Source organism: Anser cygnoides, chromosome Z (genome assembly GCF_040182565.1).
Source record: "Anser cygnoides isolate HZ-2024a breed goose chromosome Z, Taihu_goose_T2T_genome, whole genome shotgun sequence".
In the NCBI taxonomy this organism is placed as follows: Eukaryota; Metazoa; Chordata; class Aves; order Anseriformes; family Anatidae; genus Anser; species Anser cygnoides.
In genome coordinates this window covers 67,047,133-67,062,696 of record NC_089912.1, presented here as the reverse complement: position 1 = coordinate 67,062,696, position 15,564 = coordinate 67,047,133, and the positions used below count along the sequence as shown (strand labels likewise).

Genomic DNA, 15,564 nt, shown 5'->3' with positions numbered 1-15,564 from the left:
CACCTGAATATACCTCTTTGTATTAATTAAAGTTTTTCAAACTTATTATACACTGGCATAATGAGATGACCTTCCCTACTCAGACTCCTATTTTCTTTGTGTATAGTACCAGTATTATATTAATTACTGATGAAATTTTGGAGACTTTATAACTCATTATTACTGAATTCTACAGATGGAACACTGTCTTTAACATTTTAATTCCTGTGTTGCAAATTAAACAATCCAAACTGTTACTTTTCATGACCTGTCCAAATCCTGGAAAGACCTGTCACTAGCACAAAACAGGATGAAATGGGTTTAGAATGCTTCTCCTGTAATGTCAGCCACGTAGTGTCTCTAAAAATGCAATTATGCATCCAGTTATAGCAGTGCTTATCTGGATTTTACTTACTTGACCAGAGCATTTAAATTCACCACAATTCAAGCATCAAGGATGCAGTGAATCCATACTTGGTATATTAGTTATACAGTTGTTTACACAGTACAGAATTAGGCACTTCGACAATCTAAAAAATTTATAATGTCTTGATATATTTCTCAACATCTACAAAGTATTCAAACTAATGAAGAAGTTTTACTACTCTCTCTACTTTTAAAAAAGCAACATACACTTAAAAATATTCTAAAACATAATAATCATTTTCATTATTGAAGCAAAATTTATGTCTGCAAGCTGAAAAAAAAATACATACAGCTTAACCTGCATGTATTTTTATGATTGAACCACTCCATAAAGTACAATTTAGTTTTGTTTTGTATTTTTCCCTTCTGGCACAGTTTTACCAGAAACTGTCAGTTTTCTTCTTAGAATCATTTACTCGTGTATCGTTGTGTTAAACTGGTAAGCTGGTTCCCCTTTGGGGAAAAAAAACCAGCCATTTAAAGTAATTGACAATTGGAGTCTTAGGTCTACCACTGACCAGACAGATGAATTCAGGGCCAATTCAGTCCTCTCACTTACACTTGAGCAAAGGAGATTGCATTTTTAAAATATTAGTCCAAAAACCATTCACGAACTTGCTGATGACAGCTGCAAGTAACTTTATTGATTAATGCAACTGCCACAGTAACATTTTGCAGTTTGATTTTTACCACAAACATTAAGAATGAAACAACAAAATCATTTCTAACAGTCTCCTCTACACTTGTCAAACAACATCAATCAATATTCAATTACAGGTAAATTTGCAGCTTCCAACTAAAATAGTCTACCTTCTCAGCGAATTCATTTACATGAGCCTCTACACAAGAACTATTCTGCTGTCAAGACATACTCTAGGATGTTAAAGGGGGCATTGAATTTTGTCCAAGAATTTTTGTAAAATGAACCGACTCCGTGTAAAACTTTGTAAAAGTAGTCAGCTTTTTTCATGAAATATCAAAAGCTATTTTAAGGTACAAAACTAAAGAAAATACAGACAAAATAAATCAATTATCCAGAACCTAAAGAATTACAAATTTATGCCTCCTGAGCTTACCTAACTTTCTCTTGAGCACTTGATCAAGATTTAAAAGGTAGGTTTTTAAAGCAAATTAAGGCATAATATTAAAATACAAAAGCCAAACAAACTTCTTGAAAAAAACTGACAAAGATAGGTCTTGATACTCACCCGTCATTAGAACATGTAAGAAATTCTTCCTTTATTTTTGGATGCCAACAGCCTGAATTAAGCATTGCTGTATGACCCTAGGGAAATAAACACAAGGTTGTCTTAAAAGGTTTTATAAGAACTCTTAACAGATTTTGTAAATTTTACTCCAATCCATCAAGGAGAACCATTTCAAAGACTGAGAGCAGAATCCCTTCTGATCATACTGAAATTACAATGATGTAACAAATTTTATGTATTCTAATCCATTTCATTCTTGCTTGTTTTCATTTTCAAATTACAAAAACACTAATATTTTCCTTCTTTTTATATTTTTTCCTCTCAGACTATGGCACAGAATGACACTTGTCCTTTTTATCTTGGCAGAACTGTAATGCAGAAAAAGGATGAAACAATATGCATCAATATCATATTATGCAAATTGTTTCAAGCTACAGAAAAAATAACAGCAATGACAAGAATTATCAGGAAGGATACGATACACATATTCAATGTCAAACTACACTAGCCAAAAACCATGTCGGAGAGACTAAGGAAATAGAATTCTAAGGGCAAGATGGATTTAACTTACGGTGAGGTTTTCATAAAAAGATGTTACAATGCAAATTGTGTAGTGAGTTCTTTTGCTTTAGGATGAAAAATCAGAAGGAAATTACTTTAGCCAAATGAACGAGGCTGTCATTATGTTTACTATAAAGATAAGATGTCTTTGTCCAGCTGGCTTTACATCTTTGAAGTACAGACACATGATCATTGACTACCTTCAGAGAGAAATCTGGCAACTACTGCTGTAACACTGGAATTATTTCAGTTTGCTTTAAGCACAAATGTGGGGAGAAACACTGAAAAGTTAATGGGGCAATATAACAAATATTTTAGCATTTTGACTGTCAGACCACAATACATTGGAATTCCAGAAGTTTACAAGAGAAAGAAAATCTGTATTATTTTTTAAGTAAACAAGAACTAAAGCAGATGTTACCATTTGATGGTTCTATATACATATCACTAGCCAAAAGAAATAGTGATCTGACAAGAACAGCCTCAGGCAAAACAGTATTTAGCCCAGTTATTTGGCAATACACTTTACAAGCAATAAATAAATCATCTTTATTATCAGCTTGAGCAGTAGATGTTATCATTACTTTTTTAGGCTCTTCAGCTATTTATAAAACTGACCTGAATTTAAATCATCTATATAAACAGAATCCTTGTCACATATAGTTTGTGGTCGTAAGGACATAAAGTGCTCAAAACCCAATCAAGTTGTTAAAATGCTTCACAACTAGGAATCAGCTGTTCGCCATTTGCATTTTCAACTACTGTTAAAAATGTGCACATTGTTGCTTATTAGTCTTTTACACTCATGACATGCAAGTAACTATAATGTTAGTTACTCTCTCCTCTTACCCCTGCCTTGAATGGGGTAAATTGGATCAGCAAAGGATGAAAGGTAAAAGAAAGCAATAGACTAGATCAAATCAATAGCTTCTGGTTTTTTTTTGTTGGTTGGTTGGACAGCAGTAGGGGGGAAGCTGGTGATTTTTACAAGATACACTTTTAAAGAGATGGATTTGTCACAGCATCATAGGTACGTTACTTGGAAGAGATCTCCGGAGTTCATTTAGGCCAACCTCCAGCTCAAAGCCAGATGACAGCCAACATCAGAACAGGTCAGCCATGGCTTTATCTAGCTTGAAAATCCCCATGGACGGAGGTTCCACAGCTTCCATGGGTAACCTGTTCCTATGCTGCAGTACCATTCTACTGAAAAATGTCTATAGTGACAAATCACTAGAGACTTCTAGGCTAAGACTCTTGCTGTTTTAGAAGCATTCGGCTACAACACCATTTTGTCTTTTCCAGTAGCTGTATGCTGTTATTAGATTGCCCTCTAAACTCCATCAGACTAAAAGAGCCCAGATGCCTCAACCTCTCTCATAGCACAAATGCTTTAGACCCTTGGCTTCCTTGGAAGGTCCTGGACCTCTTCCAGTTTCTCCAAACCCACCCTGAACTGAAAAAAAAAAACAAAACTGCCTTTAATCTGCTGACACACGCATCTTATTGTAGTCCAGTTTGCAGTTTGTCTCATTTACAATAAAATTAAATTGTTAGCTCACATTCAGCCCAGCATCCATTGTAACCTGTGGTCCTTGTCAAGCCAGTTAGTACCAAGCATGCATCACTATAATGGGACCATCCCAACCCAGACTGGGGGCTTTGCACACTTATTTATTAACTTCATGCTGTTTCTCATAAAGAAATGAAATAAATGACACAAAACTGACAATACAGTGGTTTTGCTCTTTACCTTGGTGTTTGTCATATCCACAATGTATTGGTCTCCTTTTATGCATTCCATTACTGGGAAACCATCTCTGTCAAGCACCTTTGCCTGAGAGTTACCAGAGACAACCAGAATGACATCTCCTGTGCTACTATACTGTAAAGACTTGATTTGGTGACTGAAAAAAAAAAAAAAAAAGCCAGTATTAAAACAGAAGTGTCAATGGTGAGAAAATGCATTGCAGAAATAGGCCCATATACATTCCTGTATCAGAAAGATGGAAAAAAAATCTAAGAGCAAAGGATTAAAGCTTTTTATATTCGTGTGTGTGTGTTTGTGTCAGACTTCCTTCTTTAATGACAGAGGACATTGTACAATAATATTTACAAAGTTGGCACCTAAAATGTCATTTCTGGCAAACATATTTACTTTAAGAATGCTTTGTAACTCCAAGTGAAAAATATCATGCCAGATTCAGCTCTTCAGGGCTCAAAATTCTTCCTCACCTTCTCAAAAGCAACATCTGGATTTACAGTAATCTATAAAGTACTATAAAAGGATGCTGTACTCCTACACAGAAATCCGTTATACATTGTACAGAAGGAAATTCATCATATGTCAGCACTCTCCCATCATTTGCTATGTTCAAGGCTACAGTTTCATCAAAGATTCAAATAAAGATAAATATATATACCAATGAACCTGGAAAAATATCAGTAGGTAATAATCTACTATGTCTTAAATGATTGCTCATTTGCTGCAAAAGTTTTCTTACATACATCTTCCCTTGACTGAAAAAGCTTGGGACAGAAATCATTGAATACCAAGACAACAAAAATGATTAAATCAAAGTGGGATGATGGCAAGTGAAGCAGAAATCCATTTCCATCCCCAGTGACAGCTTCAACATCTTCTCTCAGCATTCTGCTTTATGTACAAAGCTCTCTGAAGTCACTGTATCCAAAGCAGATATCCTTTTGTTTCCCTACCAGACCACACACTATCACAAGGATAGCTGAGAACAAAAAGTACTGTATTCACCACTCACCTGCCAGAAGTGATATCCTGGCACATTAACGGAAAGTGTACAACAATGTTAACACTTCAGCTCTGCAGTTAGATTAACTGAAAAGCAGAGATCACGATGTGTTTGCAATTCTGTTTAGATTCTTACGGCCTCCAAGCCATGTTCAATAAACTGATCATCACAAAAAAATATTGTTCAAGTGCATCAAGATATAATATTTTTATATCAAAGGAGTATATTCCATTTAGTGAAAAACATAACCATGTGCATTCAGATTCTAATAACTTTAAGAAAACTATTTTTTTAACATAAAATTTCACATCAGTAGAATTAACACTCAGGTGATCAATGAAACTGAGTATGCAACTTGTAACTTAATTTAACATTTTATGTCTTGCATGGTATTGAATTTTTAACTGACTCAGCAGGAGCTATTATTTGTTAAATCTCTCCTCAGACTGAGATAATGTACAAAATACATAAAACATTGTAATACATATTTTAGAAAATCTGCATTGACCATAGAAATGTAAACTAAGCATAAGTTTCTCATTCAAAAAATGTTTGGCAAAACTGATTACATTATGACTCAAAAGCCAAAAATTGCTTCAAGCACCCTATTATGTAATACGAACTGGCAGCCAAATTGGCTAAAGTATTATAAACTCTAATTTTTAGTAGAAAAGAGACACTCAAATCTGGGAATTTCCGAAATAGATCACAGGCAATGTCTGAAAAAGCATCCTGAGCATAAAGACCAAGAACGGATACTTGCACAAAAGAGAGGAAAGAAGGCCAACCACATTAAGCTCAGAGGAAACACTGAAAAAAAAATAAAAACAAACCCACAAGAGAAACAGTATCTATACTCTGGAATATTCTCTGCAGACAACTGTTAAACTAGACTAAAGAATCTATATCAGTGTGTTTGAACAAACTTTGCTTTCAACTTTGATTAACATTTTCCATCTTCTAACATGGAACATATCCTGATTTTACAACACCTAGTACAATGGGAACATAATTCTAATAATTAATCAAACCAGGAACATGGGGGAAAAAAAATACAGTCTGAGAGAAAAGGTATTTCTACAACTTTTAGATGAAGGAAAACAATAACCTCCTAACAGTGCAATACTGGCTTAAAAAATCATATGCAGAAAGTCATAAGGTATTTGTACGACCCAGTTATCCAGTTATTGTTTTTCAGATGTTTACTGGACTATTACCAAAAATAAGGCTCTGCAGAGGCAATTCCTAAAAAAACCACACTTTTGGTTCTTTTTAATGTTAAAGCAAAAGTCTTGGAAAACTTACACGAGCAGTTCACTTCAATAGGATTAATCCAAGTCATTTGGGTTTAAAGCTGCCAAACCAGCATAGTACTTTCTGCTGGAAGCTGCAGCATGTACATTGGCAGAGCTGTGACACAGTTAATTTCTACAGATTTATCACTGATTTGCCTTACGCTTGCCCTCATCTTTAATGCTGAGGTGTGGTTTGAAGGTACTGTTTTTTTTCCAGGCTCTCTTTTTCTTGTTCTTATGTCTCAAATTCAAGGAGAAATTAACATAGTAATCTGATATTATGCTACAAAATGGAGCCTGGACACTGTGTAATTGTTCTCAGGCTTTTTATTCTTCACAAAATGAAATTAAATATATGACTCCAGAACTCGATTTCTGCTAACACCTAAAGCTTCCATACCAGGATTCCTCAAAAGTCTTTGAAATTAAGGTCTGTGAATGCAAACAGTCCTTGCCATAAATTCTGCAGTGAAAAAATATAAGAATATATATACACCTGAACACAGGTTATATAAGAATCCTCATAGTGCTAACTAGTACTAAGACTACATTTGCATCTTATACCATTATTACCAAGTACTACTAAATTTGAATTTACTCTTCTGCTCAACATGGAAGTGCTTCAGTTAAAATAATCTCATCCTGTGGAAGCAAAGACTGTTGGCTATTTCTCATTGCTAGTTATGACAAATGAGAGGAAAACACCATTTGTGTTCTGCTACACACTTGTGCAAGTGAAATTCATGTCAGAAAAGTCTCAATGTGTATTTTTTTCCCCTCCAAAGATGCATGTTTACTAAGTCACGTTTTCACAGTAAATGCACTATTCTTTGGTTTACTGTAACAAAGTAAGTCTTAGAGATCAAAATCACATAAGGAATCACAGCATTTTTTTATTGTTCTGATTCTTCACATTTTAAACCACCAGTAGAATCTCTTTTTAGTTTGCTCCTTTTCCGGTGGCCTCAACTTTTTGTTATCTTTCATTACCTAGAGTCCTGGCACATCTACAATTAGTCCCAACCTTCCAAACTGACCAAAATTCAGTTTTAGTTTTGTCTATTTTTAATGATTATTGTCTGAAATTCTAAGGACTACTTATTGCACATCATAAACTTCAAACCCTTTTAAGCATACCAAGCATTTTATAAAGTGTACCTCATTAATTAACCATTGGATAGTACTTTTCTAGAACAACCATGCTATTTTTATTTTTTTTTAATATATATGAGTATTTGAAAGTTAGCTGTGCATGAGACATGGCATTTTGAAGGAGATTGATATTCCAGTTCTCTGGACGTAAGTAAACAAAGCTGGTTCATTTACTGGCTGTATTGCCAATGAACTGTACAAAATCACTGTATAAAAAAAGCTTTCCTGCAAATACATATTTATGTATGCAAATACAAATTTAAATAAATATACTCTTTTCAGACACTGTATCTGTTTTTCTGTGTGTGTGTTTTTGGTGTTTTTTTTAATATGTACTACATAGCCATTTTATTATTAGTCCAGTGCAAGGGATCACTACTTCCAGAAACAGAGGATTTAATGAAAATAAGATCCCCTCAACAGCCTTAGAAACACTGACAGTGACTACAAAAGTTATGGCCTTCCCATAGGTTTTCCACAAAAGGTTTAACTGCTTTAAGTTTCTTCTCTGCCTCAATTTTACATATAAAATTAATTTAAAAAATTTAAATTATAAGCAGAGTACATACGGAAAGTGTATTCTGTTAATTTCAGTTATAATTATGAACATCAACCTGTGCCTTTGAGATGTTCATAATCTATTTGCAGATATGTTATTGACAATTCCATCTGCAAATTCACCTATAGCTTTCAAAAAGAGAAAAATATATAAGTCTGGATAGAGCATGAAAAGACATGAGATGACAAGTTCTTGGGTTCATTTTCCATTTACCACAGAAAGTGCAATGAGATATAAAAGCCTTTCAAACTAGCTATCTTACAAGGCATTTGTGCATTTTATTAGAAGACTAACATAGCCAATATCTCAGGTGAAAAACGAAGTCTTTATGCATACCATTCACAAGGCTGGAGTGACCGAAAAGCCTGGAGAGAAGCATCCATTCCAGCAAAATCCCAAAATTTAACATCATAGTCATATCCACCAGTTATCAAACGGGCACCTGAAGGATCCAATCCCAAAGCAGAAACCTACACAGAAAAAAAGATCAAAGTTTTTTATTTCTCTTTTTTCTGCAATTCTTCTGAAGGCAACAAAATATAAAATATTGCTAAAGTAAGAAAAAAAATTAATTCAGTGTGGTAGTTATCTATGTTTTGTTTTTGAATTTTCACCACCTTGTACAATATCTGAGTACTTCAAAAAGGGCATGGAAAATAAAATTGGAATTACATAATCTGAATACAACACTGAAGACTACAGAGAACAGGTAGTTTACATTGTTTTCTTTCTGATTTTCTCAATGCTGAATTTGGATATGTTTCATTTCCCTGAAGAAAACAAAACTGTACTCTAGACTTGTTTCAGAAGTACAAGTAATAGTTCTAGCAAGATTTTGAAATGCTATTTAATATCCAGTAGTTTAAGATTTTGCACTATACTCAACATAGTTCATGTGTCCATATATGCACATTGGTTAAATTTGCCTTCTGAAAGAAAAAAATATAGAAACTTAGTTTAAAAAACAAAAGTCACAAATTAAAAAAGAGATCATATCAACTAAAATAACTAAAAAAAACTTCCAAAACCCATCTGTTTGACGTACAAAATTAGCTTCATAAGGCTACTTAGAACTTTGAGTAAAGAATGCTCCTGTTTATCATCCTCAAAAAACAGGTGATCCAACATAAGATGTGTAATTATTAGATCCATAAACCCTTTCATTTCAAAGAAAGCAGTCCTCAGCACAATAAAAGAAAGTGGTAATAATGGAAAGAAAATGTTCTAGAAAATGCCTGAAAAGTGATTTAAAGTGATGAGCCAGAAAGTTCTAAAAAAACAAGGATTCAAAAAACCTTATACTCCAAGAACATTTACACTTTTGACAGTTCTTGGGAACAACTACAACAAAACAACAAACAAACAAACAAAAAAAAAAACCACCACAACTGTATGCATGATAAAAAAAGGGAAAAGCTTACTTTCTGAGTAGAAGATAACACATGAGAATAGTGTTACGGCTACAGGTTAGCTCTGCTAAACTTTTAGGATAAAAAAAGATCAAGCCAATTGTTTCCTGGTGCGTAAACTTTATTAAATATTCCAGATATTCACGTGAAAAAAATCTAATAATTTGCATACACTGCTGCTGCTCTGTATCTACTCTTTACAGAGTATATGCATATATAGATTATATTCATTGTCTATACATGAAAAACAAAAATTTTGCAAAAGACATTCCCTTTTCAGTGTCCAGTTGAATAAGCAGCAAAAAAATGTTTCAGTAAAAACAACAGTTAAGAATTGAATTTATCCTTTAAGATGGACAATTTGTTTTTACTAAAATTAAGGTTTTCTTAAATGAAAGGGTATGCATTTTTTTGTTTCAGGTAGAAAAAGTTAATTTAGGTATTCCTTATTTTATCAAAAATTCATCTCTAGTTGCCATTTCCTTAAGGCTCATGCTGCTCCTTATGCTGCTACCTTACTGCATTTCAAACTTATAATACCATAGTATAGGCTACAGTTTTAAGAAAATACTTCCAGAAAAAACAGGAAGTTGCAGAAACAATGCTGACTGCTGAACAAACAACCAATTTCTTCTTCATCTAGGTGTCCTGCTCTGTTTTAGATGCACTTACTTGCAGAACGCTTATGTTTTAGAGAAGATCCAAAACCTTATTCTTCTAAAGAATCATCAGTCAGGCTAATCCAGTGCCCCCCAAAATCTAGTTCACACTTGCAAATAAATCCAACTTTCTAATTTATTTTTTACTTCTCTGAATCAAATGTTTACATATACCGCTTTGTGCTAACCTTAAGAATGAACTAAACTCCACTTACTTATTATGTCACAGTGACTTACTTGCCCTACAAACGAAACAGATGCAATCCCTTATGTCCTTCCCCCATCCCCCGATTGCCCCTTTTTATCACCTAAACGCAAATTTTGAACCCCACCCATTTCATTCATGATTTCTAACAAGCAGAAACTCTGGGCATCTCCAGATTAATCATGCATTTGAATTAACAAATTCAAGTACTCTGTTCCACAATAACTACTATAGGAAGAAGCAGCTGTGATATGAGAAGTTCAAACACATAATCAGAAGTATTCTGAACAGTGTGCTTTCTTTCTCATACCCACAATGTATCAAAAGAGTCAAGAGAAATATATATATATATATATATATATATTCCTGAAGTTTCACTGGGAACAGTAACTCCTATTACAGTGTGCAAGCCAGGCAAGCGGGAAATTAATCAGGTTTCTGGAAAGACTCCAGCTTGGGAAATCTTTTCTGAGACTTTTCAGCTGCACAGGAATACAGTCATCATCAAACCCAATTTCACTAGATTGAAGAGGTACAGATGGGACATAAGGTTTAGCTGAAATCCAGTACACTGTATAAGACAACGAGTGTAATTTAAAATGTTGGTGGAAAACACTGATATCAAGATATCAAGTTGCTCCCATCTTTATACAACTGTCATTTTTACTGTGTAATGACATGGCTGAGTAGTCTCATAATTTAAAAACAAAAGAAAGGCATGGGGGGGTGGGAAGGAAAGGCGGGGGTAGGAAAGATAGTCCTTCTACAGAATAGCTGTTTTTTTCCAGTGATATATTTAATTCCCTGCATCCAATCTAATTTAACTGTGCTATGCATATCCACATTATAATTCACCTCTGCTCTAGGTGATGACAGCTGTATTCTAATGCAGTCAAAATACCTCAGAAGTCTTCCAAAATTGTAACTTCCCCCCTTACAAAGCCTTTTAGTTAGAAATAACATGAGCTTACACTTTCGGAAACCAGTAAAAAATCAAAAGATTTACTGGTTTAATATAGAGAGGGAAAAAAAAAAAATCAATGTTTCTTCACATAATAAAGATTGTTCAGAAGTATATTCAAGAAACATACTAGAGAAGCAGTTACTGCAACATGGAAAATGAGAAGGTAACTTGCATTAGTATGCAAATAAATTAGTACACAGAGATATTACATGCACCACGTAAATAAAAATTGTACTATATTTTGTTTAAAGTGTAATAAAATGCATATTTTACAGGTTTTAAAATTCACAGAGAGTATTTTTATATTTTCATTAATAATGTATTTGTTACTTCTTTCTTCTCCTCCCACTATGTCTGCACGTCAAGTACGATGAGAAAACAAATGAGTAGGTCTTATCACTTCTCTACACTGGAAGATACAGTGAAAGAAACTCCAATACAAGATTAATGAATAGGTGCTTCTGTAAATAACTTCTTCTGAAAGCTTATAAAAACATTTATGATCTTTACTGTCAAATTTAAACCTCCAGTAAATTCCTTTAAAATGTGTATAAATGATCAAATTATTAAATATTCAAATATTAAATTCAAATTATTTATGTTTAATGTTTAACTTGTTAAAGATGTTAAAAATTTACTAACTTTATTTAGAGAAATTATTTAATACCATTGAATGCTGAATTATTAAATGTATGATTACATTAATTACAATTAAATTAATTAAAAATACGTTTCTTCAGATTGTTTAAAAGCTCATCAAAAGGCACTTTTCTCAAAGGATTTTTTGCTTTAATTTTCTTACACCCACCCTACTCAGGAAATTTTCAGGATCGCTCTCAGTGACAATTCTATTAACTAGCTGACAGTGTTGTCACAGGGATATGATAACAATAAAAGGAATTCTAATATTATTTTCTCCCTGAAACTTAAGTCATAGCCCAAAGTGAAGAGGATAAACAGCAGCAGCATATTCCTTTAAGACCAAAGAAGAAGATGGGGAAAGGATTTGGGAATGGATTCAAGGCTAGTCATAGCCAGAAAATTTTTTTATTCTGTAGAAGCAGATCTTGGATCAATCAACACATAAAAGCGTTTGAATGTGTGTTGGAAGATGAAATTACCCAGAAATAAAAGATACTGAAACAAAGACACAAGATCCAAGCCAGAAAGTGTTTCTTTAAAAGAAAGTGAAGGAGGAATATTTGAGATGAAAACTTAAAAAGATGCAGTTAAAGACAAGGAAGAATACAGTTTCAAGAAACTGAGGATGGCTTATAAAAGGCACTTAGAGATTCAATGAAAATGAAGGAGACCTGTATTCTGCTACAGAGAGGTCATTTTAAACTTCAGCAATGACACCCTCCTTGAAAAGCATGAAAAGTCAGAGAAAGGTCTAGATCAGACCTGTGTCTAGACTAGGAAGGTGTAGAGGGAAGTCTAGAGTAATTCTATCTACCAATTGTAGAGTATTTATTTGCCAAAAAGGAAGAAAAAAATGAGACAATGGTTCAGTCAAATGACTTCAAGTTTGGGTTTTTATCAGAAAGGAAAGGTGCCAGTCCAAAAGCACACCTTCATTGCAGTAAGAAAAGAACTAGACTAAAATAAAAAATTAACTTAAAAGATTAGCTTCTTGATTTTTTTAGCTGACAATAAATATTCAGTAACTTGTTTAATAAACTGGATCAGTTCTAGAAAAAAATATGAAGTGTTACCACTTACTGTTTTTGTCCCGTGTTGGAGTGTAATTTCATGAGAATCTGGAATTTTCTTGACAGGGTTCTGGAGGAAAAAAGACAAATTTAACTCTGTGAAAACAGTGTTACAACAACAACAAAAGACTGAAATATATATAAAGGTAAAAAATGTTTCCCCTCACACGCATGATAACCTGAGGAGGGAAAGGGGGGGGAAATCAGAAATAAAAGACCAATTCCAGATGTTTATTTTCGTGGTTATAGCCCTAAAATATGAGGAATAATTAAAAAGGAAAAAAAAAAAAACACCTTAATAACGACTGAAAACAGTAAAAGATTTCCTACTTTTCCTCTTTAGAAAACAGTAAAATTCTCTTTGGTTCTTAATCAGCAATAACTAATGATCTTGAGCAATGATTTAATCAATCCATCACATTATACAATTGCTTTTCAAATAGAAGGAATCTATGAAGTTAATGATATTAATTTAAAAAATCTACAAATTCAATACAGAAGTTAAATTATCTACATTTTAACTGAGATCATGGATTAGCTTCCAAATTCCACCTCTGTGATTATCTCCAGCTCTCACAGGACTTCATCACTGCTGCTTCAATGGCAGTCATAACACAGAACAACATAAGTCAGTGCATTTCACTTAATGGCAAGATACAGACTGAAGACAATTACAGTTTAAAACATCACACTAACATCTGTAACACAAATACAAAAATAGTTACAGAGAAAGAAACTTTCTGGAAGTATTTCAGTGACTGGAAGGTTCTACAAAGGTCATTCGAATCATTATTCTGAAAATATTCAAGTCTGGTACCACTAAGTTTCCTAAAACAGACACAATCCATCATTTTGATGCCAGACATCTTGGTTATAATTTGCTGTTGCCAAATTATAATTTTAAGATAATTTTTATGCACACTTCTAAAGTTATATTTCTCTCCTTATCCGTCTTTGCCAATTCCTTCCCTTTTTTCACTCCTCTGCAGAAAGTCACTAAGGCATGAGGCTCTTTTCAACTGTTGTTTTTTCCTCTAGTTCTATCGACTTCATTTCTCTGGTAGAATTGAAACTTTCTCCATCTTTGATTTAGCCAAAGCTACCATTCTTCTAACTCTACCTTTTATCACTGACAACATCCCTGATTCTCAAACCAAATGCAGTTTCTCCGCACCTCTCTCTCCCCCTCCCACTCTCTCCCATGTAAACCCAGCACAAGACTCAGGCCTGGTGTTTTCACATTCACAGCATACGCACATCTTTGATAGTCACGAGCATTTGAAGAGAACACCAGTATTAGCACGGAAATCTTACACACGCACTTCAGCAAAAAAATACCCATGGACCCATGGACTCTGGGTCCACACAAAGTCTGAACAGGTAACAGTAAATGTTTACATACAGCTACACACAACACTGTGAAAGGTACAGCCCGCACATCGCTATGTCCCACTTTCACCATCTCACAGGTTCACAAGTTCAGAAACAGGTGTAAATTGAAATTCGCAAATGAAGCTTTGATTATGAAATCCAGCTTATCATTCACTTGGCACTATAAGTCACCCAGAGAAAGGTGTAATTGTAATACACATGCTGTTTTCCATGCCTGATAATTTGCTATACTATAAATTGGTATTTGCTGTTGTAGGAATGCAAAAAACTGCTCAGCAGCCATTGACTGTACTTGCTATCTAAGCGCATTTCATAAAAACAGAAGGAAGCGTGAAAAGGAAACAACACAGTTTCAAAGCTTCATGTTGTTATCACCCAAAACAAAGGATGCATCACTTCTGTGAATGAAAGACTTTCAGAGAAACTTCATCTACTGCTGCAAGGAGAAACAGCACTGTGGTCATTCTCATCTTAATTGCTTCAGGGTTGCTAATTTTATATTCAAATCTGCAAAGGCAGATTTTATTCCTATTGTTTTAGCAGTACGTTTAATTTTGAGAGTATCTTAAGTACTTTTAGAGTTCTTTTTAATAGTTCGAACAGAAAGTTCTCAAGAATATCCTTATTACAAATAAAGCAGCTAAGAGCGCCACAATTACAGAGAGATTACCATCTACAATAGCAAGTGACAAGCTCAACTGCTTTCAGTCACATCTTTTATTTTTCTTGGGTAGTACCAAATGAAATGGTTTAGATGTTTTTCACTAAATACCACCGAATGACCAAGAAATAACAGCTGAAAAGCCTAAACAAACAATCATTTTCACACAACTCCTCCAGATTAAAAACCAAAATGTGCTTAGTTAATTGCTAGCTCCTCTAGGTGACAATAATCAAATCTCTTTTTTAATTAGAATACTCGAACACACAAGAAAACTTTTATTTTACAGTGCACCCACATCAAACACAGTTCTGGCTACTTATCTTTAAGGGAGAACAACAGGAATGAACACATTCTGTCACCTGATAAATCAAACAGCCTGACCCTGAAATTCAGACATTTGGAGAGAGCAAGCAGTGCTACATTCTGCCGTGTCCAAAGGATGCCTCACTGTTCAAACTATTCAAAACAAAAATTAAGATAACAACCCCCAGGAACATATCTTGGCTTAACATCTTCAAATCAGCAAAACATTTACAAAAAAAAAAAAACAAATTGGGTTATTCTATTTTAGTAACTATAAACTTCCTAAGCTATTGCAAATACTATAAATG

General features: G+C 34.0%; 1 protein-coding gene across 1 annotated transcript in view; it reads right to left on the bottom strand.

Annotated features, from left to right (window-relative positions):
- Nucleotides 1-15,564, bottom strand: part of WDR70 (WD repeat domain 70) — a 137,817-nt gene that overhangs the window by 87,404 nt on the left and 34,849 nt on the right. Inside the window, exons 6-9 of the mRNA XM_048057803.2 lie at nucleotides 12,908-12,967; nucleotides 8,285-8,418; nucleotides 3,928-4,081; nucleotides 1,614-1,690 (exon numbers count right to left, since the gene is read on the bottom strand). Coding sequence (XP_047913760.2) covers nucleotides 1,614-1,690; nucleotides 3,928-4,081; nucleotides 8,285-8,418; nucleotides 12,908-12,967 — 425 coding nt within the window. The remainder of the gene's footprint in view (nucleotides 1-1,613; nucleotides 1,691-3,927; nucleotides 4,082-8,284; nucleotides 8,419-12,907; nucleotides 12,968-15,564) is intronic.